The 14,986-nt window shown below is 40.3% G+C and overlaps 1 protein-coding gene across 4 annotated transcripts in view; it reads left to right on the forward strand.

The window, feature by feature from the left end:
• Positions 1–14,986, forward strand: part of LOC134422016 (WASH complex subunit 2A-like) — a 34,226-nt gene that overhangs the window by 6,057 nt on the left and 13,183 nt on the right. For 2 of the 4 annotated variants that reach the window (XM_063163616.1, XM_063163618.1), the window contains exons 8-22: positions 312–416; positions 932–1,019; positions 2,197–2,265; positions 2,632–2,744; positions 3,762–3,834; positions 4,615–4,671; positions 6,534–6,698; positions 7,298–7,431; positions 8,036–8,128; positions 8,636–8,740; positions 9,666–9,782; positions 11,173–11,336; positions 11,771–11,882; positions 12,613–12,708; positions 13,857–14,039. In XM_063163616.1, coding sequence (XP_063019686.1) covers positions 312–416; positions 932–1,019; positions 2,197–2,265; positions 2,632–2,744; positions 3,762–3,834; positions 4,615–4,671; positions 6,534–6,698; positions 7,298–7,431; positions 8,036–8,128; positions 8,636–8,740; positions 9,666–9,782; positions 11,173–11,336; positions 11,771–11,882; positions 12,613–12,708; positions 13,857–14,039 — 1,674 coding nt within the window. The remainder of the gene's footprint in view (positions 1–311; positions 417–931; positions 1,020–2,196; positions 2,266–2,631; positions 2,745–3,761; positions 3,835–4,614; positions 4,672–6,533; positions 6,699–7,297; positions 7,432–8,035; positions 8,129–8,635; positions 8,741–9,665; positions 9,783–11,172; positions 11,337–11,770; positions 11,883–12,612; positions 12,709–13,856; positions 14,040–14,986) is intronic. The other 2 variants (XM_063163617.1, XM_063163619.1) reach the window with 2 other exon arrangements.

Consider the following 14,986-nt stretch of genomic DNA (forward strand, 5'->3'; position numbering starts at 1 on the left):
GTTCATGTGTTAAGACTAAATACCAGGCCTTTAGTTTGTGCATGGTAGTGGTACACACCATGTGAGGGAGGGAGCCTTTGTGTCCTCAGCTGCAGCATTCAGTAACACAGCACAGGGTTGGGGTGTGCTAGAGAATGCAGCAACTGGCTTGGGGCTATAAGCTCTCCTTCCTTACCTTTCAAAAGCTGTGAGGTACTCCAAATTGGCTGTAAGTTCCCATCCTTTCTGTGAGTTTGATTTGAATATTTTATCTAAGCAGATGAAGTTTTGTGTTTGTTTTGTATGTGAACAGGATATTAATTGTTTTTTAGAGGATAGCCCAAATGAGTGATGAAGATGATGATGATGGCTGCGATCTCTTTGACTCTGAAAAGGAGGAGGATGAGGAAGGAGACTTAGATGAAAGCACAAAGCCTGTGAGTAATTGCTGCTTTCCTGGTGTGGGAGATCTGACTTTTTATTAAAAAAATTTGTCCTTAGAGGGATTATAATGGTAGCTCTCAAGTACCTGGAATGGAATGACGTAGGAAGTGCCTCCAAAAATCCTGAGTAGTCTTTTAACATAATTGTTCAGGTGTTATGCCTTTAAACTCAGGGATTCTCACAGCTTAAGAAAGTATCAAAGCTGTCTTTCAAGAATATTAAGAAATGGATGATTGCATTTTTGTGAGGTGAAAGCCTTTGGTTTCTCCTGTTTACAAAGCAAGGTGACATTAACAACTATGTGTTCATCAGAACTAGAAATTCTGAGAAATTCTCATGCATGCCTAATCTCTGCTTTCTTAACAGAAAGCTGTATTGCTTCTTCTGAGGGCTTCAGACAAAGTCTAGACAAGATACTGTACAAGTGAGGCTATAGAATACAGTATTTATAATTGTAATTGCATCAAGTTGCTAACTGGATCTGCTGTTACTTGTCCCTGCTGCTCAGAAAAAGAAGAGGCCAACATCATTTGCAGATGAGCTGGCAGCTCGAATCAAAGGAGAAGTGCCAGTCAGACAAGATGAAGAGTGTTCATGTGAGTTATCTCCCAAGTTTTGAAAAGTGTTTGTGCAGTAATCGGGGACTTGTGAAAGTGTGGCACAGGAGACTGTGGGTAATGAAACATGAAGTTACACAGGGCTATTATTTGAACATGTATTAGGTAAAAGCATGACAAGAGGAATTACAGACACTATTTTGTGCTCTGAGTAATTCTTTGCCCATAACTCAGAGGACTGAATTGGAATTCACAGTGGGAAACACATTGCTTTCAGGTGAGACAGGTCACTCTCAAAACACACAATATTGGAAATGTTTTCTTTCCAATCGGATTCTCCCTCTGCATGTTTGACCACATGTGCGTTCTCCTGTTTCAAGTAAGTTTGTGGAAGCCACCGGTCACTGTGGTCTTTCAGTGAGCTTTACAATAGAAAACACCTCAAGCAGTAGATTGGTGTTTTCATGTGGTATGAATTGTTTGTTTTCTTTGCTTAAATATAGTGTTTTGAGGAAGCTTTCCTTGCTGCTGTCAGCTTTGATATTTTAGACTAAATAATGCATTTAACTTTTGTGTTGCTTTCAAAGGCAGAGATGTCTCAAGTATTTAGTCTTGGAGCAAAGCAGCAGTGGAAAATAGGTGAAGTTGAGTTGTCAAGTGCTTGTGAGGCTGCTGCTGACCTGTAAAATTGGGAAGATGAACAGGCAAGAGCTGTGTGTGTGTTCTTCCACTGTTCAAACAATCAAACTAGGTCTGTTGATATCAAGAATATAAAACCTAACAACTTAACCTGTTCAGTTACAGAGAAATCTTCCAGTCATTGAAGTAACTGTAAGGCCAGAGGAGCTAAAACTCTGGCTTTGCTTTTGGTACCTGAATGAAGACAATAATAAATCTGGAGCCTTTTGAGATGCCTGGAGGTTCTGCAAAGGTGTGGAACCTGTGCAAAGCTGTCTTGCTTTCTGACATCTCAGGCGACACTAGTGTGCATGTAGACAATTGTGTTGAACCCCTAGTGCCTAACAGAATTACTCTATTACAATTTTAAGTACTAGTTTTAGAAACTGTATTTCATAGAATTGATTCATCAGGCTGATTCATGTGGAAGCACAGAGGTCAGCTTGGTTTGCTATTTTTTAGATTCTTTTTGCCAAAGATTGATCACAGACTGTAAGTAAAGGTGGACTGGTTTTTCATTCTAACTTTCTTCTTACAGCCCTGTCATCAGAGACCAAAACAAGGAAAACTCCAAAAGAGAAGAAGGAAGTTAGAGTTCCATCAGATGGTAGGACATCCTCCTCTCATGCTTTTGAATTTTGGGCTCGATTGTAAGATAACACTTAAGAAATCGTGGCTTTTGCTATAGAAGCTGGGTGGGATATCAGTGAGAATCCTTTAAGGTGAATGTGTAAACAAATCTAGGTGGGGCTGTGCATGTAAACAAGGCTGTGGAAGCACACTTGGTGAGAGTTCTTCCTTTATGTGGCCTTCTGCAGCAACCACACAACCCAGTCTGTCTTCAGCAGCTTCTCTCTGTGTCATGTTTATGAGAGCAGATGGAACCAAAGCAGTTTTTATTTTGGTTGTGTCTAATTTCCTTTCCTGAAACTTGATCAGTCTTACCAAAGCTCATGTCTCTTGTACTTTCTAGATGAAGATGATGACATCTTCAAGCCTCCTAAACTGACTGATGATGACTTCACACCGTTTGGTTCACGGGGTGGCCTCTTCAGTGGTGGAACAGGCCTCTTTGATGATGAAGAGGTGAGAATACTGCAGATATTAAGAAAAATAATCTGATAGTGTAAGGCAGTTTTGTGTCAGTGCAAATTTGAATGAAGCCATCACTGGTTACCTCTTGGTGACTTACTACTCAGACTACTTTCCTCATCTCTGTAGACCCAGGACAGCCAAGCAGATCTGTCTGTGATTGCTGCCTGCCTGCATACTCCTGGGCTTGGTGTCTGTTATGTGAAGTTAAACATCTCTGAAGGGTGACTTAGCTTCACTTTACTTGTGCGTTGGAGGAGGCTGTGCAAGACCAGCAGGCAGACACAGCATGACGACAGGCAAATGATAACTTACCAATGGCAATTGATCACTGACACCTCTGCCACACCCCTACTCTTTCTGAAGTATTTTGTCTTCTTTCTAGAGTTTTATACAAAGACCATGCATTTTGAGTCTCCAGGTAGTCAACCTCTAATACCTCCATTTGCATAAGAGGGAGTCTTTCAAGAAGTTAAGTGGTCAGTACTCAAAAAATCTGGAGGTTTCCTGGAAATCCAGGCTGTGATTGTTGGAGATTGGCACAGGCCACTGCAACCTGAACACGGGAACAACTGTGGGAGTGTCCTGCAATGTTTTTGAGCTGTAATGTATTTCCCTGCACTTATGTTTTATCTACATGAAGTTCAGGAGTATTTTTATGCTTGCCCTGACCTGAATTTTTCCCTCAAACCTTAGTGTATAAACTTCAGTAGGAAAGCTCAGAAGGATATAATCAGGATCTAACCAGCTGTAGAATAATTAGTGGAAGTCTTTGAAGATGTGCAAATAAAAGGTCATTCCTTCTCTTCAGCAGACAGACTAGCGATCAGTAAATTAAATTTTAGAAGAGTGCTGCTTTTCTGAATGTATGCACTCAAGTTAACACTTGAGTGATTTCCTCCTCTGGCTTGGCTTAGAAGTGAACATTCAATATGGAAAAATCAGCATCTGTAATTAACTACAGAAACAACTTCACCACTTCCCTCCCTTTGCATTTTCATCTATGAACAGAGTGATCTTTTTGCTGAGGCACCAAAAGGAGAAGAACCAAAAGAGAGAGAGGAGCAAGCCCCAGTAAGTGAAGGTAAGAACCACCCTTTGCCTCCTGTAGTCTTGTCTGTGCTGTGATTTATTACTGCTAGTAGCTAGGCTGTTCCCAAACTAGAAAGCCTGGTGTAGCAATTACAGAGCAAGTCTCTTCTCCTCAGCAGTGTTAATAGAGAGCAGCTGTGTTAAATTTTACATGTGTTTGTTTGCTATGATCTGTTACACACACATACTCTCCTAGAACTGAAAGGATGTCCTTACTGCTGTTGGCAGAGCTCTCTGCTCTGTGCTGGGTTCCTGCTTCTCAAGTGTACTTTACAGGATCCAGTTGTGGGTTTGAGGGGAGCAGAGATTGCTTCTTGCAGATTAATTCACCTGAGTTTCTCACTAGCTGCATATCCTTAAGGACTCTGAGCACACATTCTGTATTGCAGAGCTTTTACTGAAGCACTGTATTTGATGAATTTTCAGATATGTGTTGGGAGACTAAGCCATTTTGTTTTGAATGTATTGGAGTGGTTTTGAGTGTGTGAATGTGAACTGTTGTAAATAATGATGTATGTAAACTTGTAATGTATTTTTAAGCTTCAGTGTAGTAGAGCTGTTCTTTGGAGTTTAAATTGGAAAAAGTAGACTGTTACATATATTTGCAATAGCCCAGAAGTTCAAGAAGAATGTTTTAAAGAGTTCTGAGCTGTTAAGAAGTAAAAAGCAGCTTAGACAACTTCTTGGATTCCTCTTTCTTTGGTAAAGTTCTGAAGGCTTTGACAGCATAAAATAAGTGCATCCATTTGTATTGTACTTCCTATGATTTCAGCATCCTCTACAAAGTCCTTAAAGAAAGTTCCTGCAGGTGCAGTATTTCTGTTTCCAGGTATGATTTATTCAATAGCCAATTGCTTCATGCACAAAATGCTCTTTTCTTTAAAACCTCCTACTGAGGTTTTAAAGAAAAAACTATCCAGATGCAGCAGCACTGTATTGCTTGATCACATGCTTATGACAAATACAGATGCTTCTACCATGCTAAGCCAAAACTGCAGCATGTTTTATGGATAATCAAACATTCTGGAGGAGTTTTGAAGGTAGGTGTCACTGATGGCAGATATTGGCAATTGTCAGCTTCAAGTGTTGTGCTCTGAACTTTTAAGGATGTGTGTCACTTCAACTGACATGCAGCTTAATTCTGCTGTACATGCAGTCACAGCTTCCACCTGTAGCCTGAGAAGGAACTGCATTTTGATCTTTCACATTTTATCATATTGCCTTGGGTTAGCAGAAGAACAGTTTAAACATCAAGTTCCTGTGTTAAGACCAGTCTTGTTTTTCTGGTTTTGATTAGAAGAATCTGCATACATAGGGAAGAACCAGATCTATAACTGGGAGCTAAAAGTGAAAAAGAATTGTACTAAAATCTCTGTTTCTTATCAGAATCCAAGCTGATCATCACCAGTTGTTTTTTAATTTACTGACAAAGATTTCTGTCAGTGTGCAGGCTCTTCACTTGATTGAGGTATCCGAATTTTAAGTTTTGGCCTTTCTTAATAAAGGTCTATTTTAAGACTGGTTTCAGTTAATTGTGACCTCAGTCAGCAAAATGTTTAGAGTAGGAAGTAAGTACACAAATGCAGAGTTTTTACTCCAGGGTCAATGATACATGTCAACAATGGGACTTCTAAATAATTGTAAAACTTAGTAGCAGAGTTCAAAACAGCAGATTGATGTGTGGGCTTTTTTTATCCTTTTTTCTTGGAGGTATAAGCAGTGAGTTTAGTCTTTAGTTGCTTCTTCTCCATAACTTGTAGACAGGCTTAAGTCACCAGAGAAAAGCCAAGAATTAAGGCTTCTTTGCTATTCCAGTGAACAGTTTGTTTAGGGACTCGATAATCTTTAAGAAATAACTACATTTTGTGACTGTATTCCTGTCAATCCTGAGGCACTTTATAATTGCATAATACACTTTTTTTTTTTTAATAAGAACCTGCTGCTGATCAAAATTTATGCAGTCTGCTGACTTAACAAAATAGCAGTAGTTCTGCTTTCTGCCAAACTTTCTTCAAGTATCTCCCTACCTCTGTCTCATTTCCAAGCTACACATGAGAAGCCAGAAGACACGCTGAGACCATTAGGAGTGTTTCAGATGATCACACACTCAGCACTGAGGCTGGACATTCCCACAGAGAGAGAGGCAGAAGGAGCAGTTGCCCTGGCTGGCTCTAATCAATCACTGCCATAGCTGGTGTGTGCAGGGACCTCATGGCCAAAGCCAGCCGTGTACTGCAGGATGGCTGCTGGGCTCACATGGCCAGTGTGCCTCCTGGGAAGAGCTCAGTCACCTGTCCCTCCCTCTCCCCAAGCACCTTACCATCTCACTGGGCCACAGTGGTGTGGTGCACTAGTTAGTAGAGTAGGATTCTGGTTTGGGAAGTCCATAGGGGCAGCAGTGTGGGACTACTGAGTCTTCTAGCTTCAGCACAGAGCTTGGCTGCTGTTCCTAGGGAAGATGAGCAGGTTTGAGGAAGAAGTGGCTGCAGTGAGAGTGAGGGGCTGTCTGTGACTTGGCTTTATCAGAGTGTGTCTAGCTATTGCTTTTGATGTGGCATTGTTGCAGGAGTGCCTTAAAAGTTGCTGAGATGGAAACTGTACCTGATGTCACTTACTATGGCACAAATTCAGCTTTTTGGTAACTCTGGAAATGTTATTTTGATTTTTATTCTGCCCCCATCTGACCTGCAGGAGGAAGTGATGTGTTTAGTTCCACTGTAATTGGGGAAAAAGACAAGAAATCTGCAGCACGGAGCACAGAAAAAACACCTAAGCAACCTGGGAAAGTTGTTCTATTTGATAATGATGATGATGATGACTTCTTTGTGGAAGCAACTAAAAAGCCTCCAGATCCAGGTACCTCTAAACATTTGTGGTGAAAGATTAAACACTGAAAGTCGTCAAAATTCAAACTGGTAGGAACCAATGGGTTATAAAATTCAAACCTTCAGCACTGTGACTTCTTTGGGTTTTGAGGGGTTGTGGTTTTGGTTGATTTTTTGTGTTCTGCTGGAGAGGGTTTTTTTGTCATTGGTATTTCTTTTCATCAGAGTGACATGGGGCTGTTTGTACATGCTCTCCCTGACTTCTCTCTAAGGATGCTCCTTCTACCACTAGACCAGTATCTAGACTTGAATCAGGGAATTGGTACAGGCTTTATTCACACAGCCTTGAATCTTTGTGCCCAGCATTCCCTATCAGCAGGGTCTAGGCCTGTGCTAAGCCAATACAAAACACTGCCTTTAGAGGTGCCAGCTGGCTCAGCTGCTTCACTGCATATTCTGTCACCAGTGCTTTCAGGCAGGTGGTGTTTCACTTTGGGAGCTTGTCTAACTTTTTCTCTCAAAGACTCCAGATGTTGGTCATCATTAAAGAGTATGGTATCTTTTTTAGACTCTCTTATCTTCTCTTGTTCTGTATTCCTCATTTCCTGCTGGTTTTGTCTCTTTATGTAGTCAAATCTACAGCTGACCTATTTGATGATGATGAAGAAGGTGATTTATTCAAGGAGAAACCTGCCGTTCCTTCTGTGGTTTCTGGCACAGCTAAAGAAACAGAAAGCCATAGGGAGGCAATTGTGGAAAAAAAGGTAATGTCATATAAATGGATTGTTTGGCTGAGGTTTTAGGAAAAGTTTCTAGTGCAGTTGAAACAATCTTTCAATATACAACACTAAAGTGACATATTTATGAAATAGGACTAGGTTCATAGGGTCTTCCATAATTTAGTACTTCAGTGGTCCTTAAATGCCTTTTTCCTTTTAAACTTGGGGTTTATTTGAGGTTTTTATTGGTGTGGGCAGTGACTGAAAGAATCTTATTAAGGCAGGACTGAAATGAGAGCAAAATGAAAAGCCTCTGATAATAAAAAATGTTTATGAATTTCATGGCTGAAACCAGCCTGAGTTAGAAACCTTTGGTGTCACAGTTCAGTGCTGCAGAAACTGTCTGCTCTTACAGCAGCCACTGACAGCAGCTTAACTGGTAACCCATAGCTTGTGTGTGTATTATGGGAGAGGAGGGTGGGTGTCACAGTTCTCCCTAAGCATTTACAAAACTTGGGGTGTTTAGAAAACTGTTTTTTAGCTGAAAACTCCTCAAAGTTGTAGAAAGTTCTGAACATGATACTGAGCACTTGTGTATGTTTGTGAGAGAATGTAAATGGGTGCTGATGCAGTCTTTTTTGTCCTAAAGAGTCAACAGTCTTCAGGTGAGGACTTCAAGCCTTTGTCTGAAACACCTGCAAGAAAACAGAGGGGCCTTTTCTCGGATGAGGAGGATGCTGAGGTGAGTATTTCTTGAAGAAATCCCTACAGAAGTCCTTGGCATCATAGTCATCCTGACTTCAGTCCATTTGCATCTGGGGACTATTTATGCATTTTGTAGGATTGGGATATCTGACATCCATGTACGTACTCCCAGCTGTTCTGAAAGTTCCTTCTTGCTCCAGGAGTGAAAGCTGATTGTTTTCCCTGTCTTCAGGGAGTTAAACATTAGTGGTACACACAGGCATAAATTAAAAGCCTGAAGACAGGAAGGAGCAGCAAATTAAGAGTAAGAATCATTAAAGACTGCATATGTTTCATTTTGGCTTTCAGCTTGCAATTAACCAGCAAAGATGAGGAAAATTCCTGTGCAGTTGGAAGTGATTGGTACATCAGATAAGGCATCCACTACTTCACAGACATTCTAAACATCTTTTTTCAGAAGGAAAAACACGAATGTCCCCTTTAGAGTTCTTAAACATATGGCCTTGCTTTGCAAAGTGACATTTCTTTGGTTTGGTTTGCACAGGATTTGTTTTCATCAAGTAAAGCTGTGAAGTCCAAAGCTACATCTCTCCCCACCAGCAAGTCCATGACAAAAGCTCCACTTTCCTTGTTTGATGATGATGAAGAGGTAAGTACCACTTCCTGATACTGCCTCTGTGGGGGAACCCACCTGCACTGGCTGTTGCAAATACAGCAGGAAGTATTGAGAAATTTACAACACTGGCCTTGCAAATGGAGCACTAAATTGCTCTTGCATTGTGCAGCAGTTCTGAGCATGTGGACAGTACTGTGGAGAAGAGTGGGAGTGGGAAGCCTGCAAGTTCTTGAGGTCCTTTAAGTAGTTTGCAATCAGTGCATTTCATCTCTGGATCTAAACATGAAGGATATTATCCCTCTGATTGATAGGACTAGAGAACACTGAGCAGTAGAGCAAATATGAGCTTCAAGAAGCTGTTTTATCCTAAACCTCTGGTATCTGTCGCACAGATGACTTCTTGCTTCTCTTGTCATGGCTGTTGAATTCCGTTTTTTCTCTTCAGTGTGTAACAATCATGACTGCTAGTATGGAAACAGAGGTCAGAGCACAAGTTTGTGCAAGAAACCTTAAAAAAATTGAATTAAGGTGTGCTTTTATAATCTTTTTACCCAGTGGTAGTTGTTCAGCTCACTTAATGCCTGTCTTCAGAACAGGATTCATTCTCCATTTCATTATACATGTTAGAGACAGTGCCCCATTATGTTGGCTGCTGTGCTACAGAATTGCTGAGTGGTGGTTTTTGGCTGCCGGTCACGTCTTGTGGTGGAGAATCTGTGAGCCAGAACCAGGCTATGTGCTAACAGGCTTCTGGTCTATCAAATGCAGTATACGTAGAATTCCTTTTACCAGAATATGGTGTTAAACTTGAATTTATCTTCAAAAAACACCATTTCTGTATCCTACTTACATGAGAAGTGAATGGCAACAGTATCTTATGTGCTGATGATTTCTCAATGAGCTTTTAATTGTGGCTTTGGCTTTTGATTTTTTATACTATATTTTATTTTGTTTTAAGGATCTCTTTGGTGTGGGACCTGCCAAGAAGGACCAGGAAAAGACCCCAGAAGCAAGAGCAAAACAGTCAGGGTCTCTCAAGAAAGCTTCCAGCTTATTGTTCAGCAGTGATGAGGAGGTACTGAGGAGTGAGATTTGGTTGAAAATAGTTACTGGGCTTTATGCTTTATAAAACTTTTGAGAAGGGAACCACAGACCAACTCTGCTGTGTCCACATGCCATGCCTGCCCCAACCCTGTGACTTGTTTGCAGCTAAGGAGGCTGATCCTTGATCCAAATTTTCACAGGATCTAGGAAGCAGAAGTCATGTGGAAGAGAAAATCAGTATTTTCAATGTAATTTATAGAAGATTTTATAGCAAATGAAGACTGTTGCAAACAAATCTGACTTAAAAACACTAAAAGGGAAAAATTAGTTTGTTCTTATTGCTTTAAATTCTATAAGGAAAGTTTAGCAGTTCTAGATAGATGTGTTGAGGTTTTCTTTGTTTTGACGTGTTTTGTATGTGCTTTTGTTTATTGGAATTTTTATTTGCTTAAGTGTTGGTGGATTTTTTCTTTGTTTGGATGTTTTGCTTTTTTAAATCTAGGGATGGGAAAATGATACATAAATAATTAGGCTTTCCATAGAGCAGCCCTCTTCTAGGGATGGGCTAGGTATTGTCCTCCATCTTAAATGAAAGCCAGGGACACTAAAGTAAATTAAAAACTTAAAAATTAAAAACTTTTCTGGAAACGTCTGAATTAGTTCATATGAATAGGATCCAGACTCTTCTTAGTCCTCCTACCTCTCAAAATTACTCTGTTGCATAGACTTTATTACTTGTCCTAAATTGCTTGTTTAGTAGGCAACAGTAATATCTTTAGATGCATTTTTATATTAATGTAGAATAAGCCAAGTTCAAACTTTGTCATGCCTGTAATCCCTTTCACAAAGAGATCAAACAAAGGTGAGAAACTGGGGAAAACCACTTGAAATGCTGGGAATAGTAAAACAAACAAGCAGAAGTATCTTGTTTAGTGTGTAGGCTTGAATAAGTGGTAGATGTGGGAGGAGGTGGGTGCCTGGGGCAGAACTGTTGTGAAGGAAGCAAGTGCAGCATTGAGCACTCTACTAAAGGTGTCTTGGGTGTATATGTGGTGGAGTTTTTCTCTTTTTTCTTGTGTTTTCCCATACATCAAACTTGCTAACTATTTAAGTGGCTCCAGTGAGGTTGTGCAGAGTGGCCCTACTCTTGTGACACTGCAGTTGACACTGACCTCAGTTGTCAAGAGCAGCTGTAACAAAATGTGTGTACTGTATTTTGCTGGATTAATATTGTGTTCCAGAAGGTGACCAGGCCCTTTGCAAAGCCTGAGCAATGTCACATTGCAGTGGCTAAAATGCAGGCAGCTAAATCAACTAGTAGAGAGATGAAAGGGCTGTCAAGATGACAAAGTGTTCCTTATAAAGAAGATTGCAAAGTGGCTTTGACCAAGACAAAAGAAAACTTGTTCCTTCTTTTTAAGGAACATTGGAATGTCTCCAAGCCAGCTAAGCCTCCTTCTGAGGATGGCCGAAAAGAAGATCCTGCAAAACCAGCAAGCACTGTCAGTCAGGCTAAAGATGTGAAGACAACAAGTCTCTTTGAGGAAGAAGATGAGGAGGATTTATTTGCAATCACTAAAGAGAGGTGACAGTCCTTGGGAGGGGAGTGGGGAGGCATTTATTCACAACAGCCCAGCAGCCCTTCCAAAACCAGATGGACCCAGGCATATTCCAAGTGTTGGTTCCTGGTACTGTTGCTGAGGAGGAAGCAGGGGTGTGTGAGTAGGAAGGGACAGTGCTGGGCTCTTTTGTAGCTGTGGTGGGTCATTCTCCTTGCCACCATTGAACTGGCCTTTCCATTTCTATGCCAGTGATATAAAATCCTCTTGACCTTTTTTTATTTCTACTTCTGCAGAAAGCTTTGTAGACAAGAAAGAGTGTGTTAGAATTATTGGGACAGTGAGGAAGCCAAGTGCTATATCTGGGAACACTTGCTGCAAATGATGGTCCTAAGTGATGCTTTTAAAGAGATGCAGTGCATGGCCACTGAATTTTCCACTTTCTTCCCTCTCACTGCAGCCAAAGAAAGCCACAGAAGCCATCATTGTTATTTGAAGATGATGATATTAATGGAGAATCACTCTTCAGCTCCCAGTCAGTGCTACTCCCTTCAGCTGCCAAGGTTGCAGTGGTAACTCCTCATTCTTTTAAAACTAACATGGAACACTCAGTCATTTTACAGTCTATCATAGTTGTTAGGTACTGAATATAAGTCTAACTCATTTCACACAATGGTAACTAGCAAATTGGGAATGGGAACAGGGAAGACTGAACTCTTACATGTACACTCATACTGCTATTAGCCTAATGGAGACTTCAATATTTTCTTGACCACTTACCCTAAATTTGTTTGGTTTATGCTGAAAGCCCTTCCTAAGGATGTCCTGAAAGCTCTCAACATTAAATAACAGTAAAAGGAGCAAACAGATTACTGCTGACTCAGTAGCCAGGGTTACCCTTTGATGTTACCCTACCCAAGATGATCGAGATGTGTAAACAGGCTTCTTACTGACCCTCCCTATTGTGTGCTCCTGCCATCCTCTGTCTTACAAGCTTAGCCTGGCTGTGCTTTGGAACTGAGAGTATGAGATGCAAGGGATTAATAGAGCTGTATCTGTAGTAGGGATTCATGTACATGTGCTTCCTGGCACTCTTCAGCCAGATTCAAAAACTCATAGTACTGGAAGTTAAAAGTTACAAACCAGAATGTCGCATGGGAGGAAAATAAGAGAAGTCAAGCATGTTGCCAGTGTCCTAGACCTCTGCAGTAGGCAAACTGAGACTCTGCTATCCCACAGCAACATACACATTTTATATATAACCACCAATTCTGTGTCACCAACATTCTCCTGATTTTGCAGGAGAAAGTAAAACCAGCTCACACACCACCTACCTTTAATGAAGAAGAAAAGGAGGAAAAGGAAGATCTGCCAGATGAAACAGTGAAGTCTAACCAGGTAGAAGATAGATTGTGGTATTCAAAAAAGCCTAGACCAGCTCCTGTGCCTCAAGGAACAGATGTTGCAGGGCAGCAAATAAAGGAAAAAGTGAGGGATTTTCTTACATTAATCTGAAGTTTGGTAAAGATTCAGTTAAAAAAAACCACAATCAAGTAGTGCTGCTCTGGCACGGAATTATTTTTCTGGATTGGAGGGAAAAGTTCCTTTGTCTCCATTTAGAAAAATCACTTGTCAGCCAAACAGCAAATTGATTAAATGACATGTCAGCCAAACAGCAAATTGATTAAATGACATTTAAAAGTTGTTTCTTAACTGATGTCCTTGAGAGGGATTGAGTTTTTTGGTGGGGAAGGAGGTAGGCAGAATCTGTTTCCATTTTCCCTCCAGAGTGGGTTGGGTAATCTTCATTTACATGAACAAAGCTTTCCTTTAAAACATAGCCTATATTAATATACAGATTTATCTTCAAGCTCAGTAACTTTATTTCACCATAATGAGTGATGATTTATAAAGTGATGAGTGTTATTGTGGCCTTCAGGATTGTGAATTTCTGCTGGGCAATACTGTTACAGAGCAGTATTGATGAGTATTGAGTGTATTTTTGCAGAGGCTTCAGCAGAACTGATCTTGGGCATAGTCTTAGTGAGTGATTGTTGAGGAATCACCAGCTGATGAATTTCCCTTGTAGTTCTTACTCTTCACACTTTTCCTGAGCACATTTAAGGTTCTGGTAGTGCTGTTCACTCTGAAGTATCCCAAGTGGTATGAGCTAGGTAACTCAGGGATAGTGGTAAAGCTATTAGTGCAGTCTTGTGGTGCACATGCAGCCTGACATAAAGAGGAGGAAAAAGCCTTACAGAGGAAGCTGCTTGCCAGTAGTGCCATGGGGTAGGGTACAGGAGGAAATTTGTCTTCCTTTCAGAGCTGAAAGGTGTGTTCTTTTCTTTATCAACTGTCTCTTGGTAAGCTGCATATTGATATTCTGTCTGCTTGGGAAAAATTAGTTGAATACAGGTGCCTGCTTGGTAATGATTGCAGAACTCTGACCACTGGTGGTATTCAACCAAGAAAGCTTAGGAGGATTTTTGGGCCAACCAGAAATAAATAACAGGCTGATGTGTTACTTTTGTTTTCCTTTGGTGGAGCCTTTTACAGTAATATCTTCAGAGCCAGCTGACAATTCAGATTTGTTTGCAACATCACCACCAGCTCTGGAGAAAGATGTGAAAAGCCAAGCTAAGAAAGTGTTAAGCTTATTTGAGGAGGAAGAAGAGGAGAGACTGGAAGATGATGATGGCATAAAAAATGCACAGAAAGGAGTTGATGTGGTGAGTGTAAGGATGTTCTTGAACACTGAGAAATGGTATTTCCATCTCTGCTTTTCTAGGCAAGGTTTTGTTTACATTTCTATATAGATGTTTCAGTGCAGCTACTTGATTTTTGCTTTGCAGAACTGACTCTTCAGTTACTCCTCAAGGTCAAATACACTAGGAAGTAAAATAATGTGGAGTTTTAAGCCTTATGGTTTATCTCCCTTTTTTTTTTAACGTTGTTACAGTTTGCTTGTTTGGTATATGCCTTCAGACTTAGGTTCAACAATAATTACCTTAATCCTATGTTTTCTTCTGTTTTTGAGGTATGTGTATTCATTTTTTTAAAAAGCTTCCAGCAACCGTATTATTACTCTGGCTTTTCTGCTGTAGTGTGTACCATCAAGAGGTGCACTTGGAATTTTCAGCAGCAATATCCTTGAATCCATGGCAATATTCTTGTTTCTACTTGATGCAAATGTACTGAAATTTTTTCTGTAAGTTTAAAGTAGGGTGACAAGTTATATACTATATACCACAGTGTACCACAAGGTTTTGTCATCTTAGTGTGACCATGTAAAGTAAGCAGCCAGTCCTAAAAGCTATGTACACTTTACTCAGAAGCCCTTGGAACTTAATGAAATAGATGACTGTTGTAGAAAAATCAGTTTAGAGCAGCTTCTGAGTTAAAATGGATTGTTAAGCTTGGGCCCTTGTTTATCACTTGTGAATTAATACTGTGTTTGGTTTTTTGTGGGGAGCACACTGGGAGATGATTGAAAGAAGTCACACCTGTCTTATGAATTTGGAAAAAATAGAAATCTATTCAAATCTTTCCTTCAAAGTTCTCATCTTTCAGCATATAATAGTCACAAAGTGATTAAGGTGCTGAAGTGCAAAAATCAGAACAGTAATTTATGAATTTAACCTTTTTGATAGGCAAATCTGAAAGGTGCTTTTCTGGC

Source organism: Melospiza melodia, chromosome 9 (genome assembly GCF_035770615.1).
Source record: "Melospiza melodia melodia isolate bMelMel2 chromosome 9, bMelMel2.pri, whole genome shotgun sequence".
NCBI classification, from domain to species: domain Eukaryota; kingdom Metazoa; phylum Chordata; class Aves; order Passeriformes; family Passerellidae; genus Melospiza; species Melospiza melodia.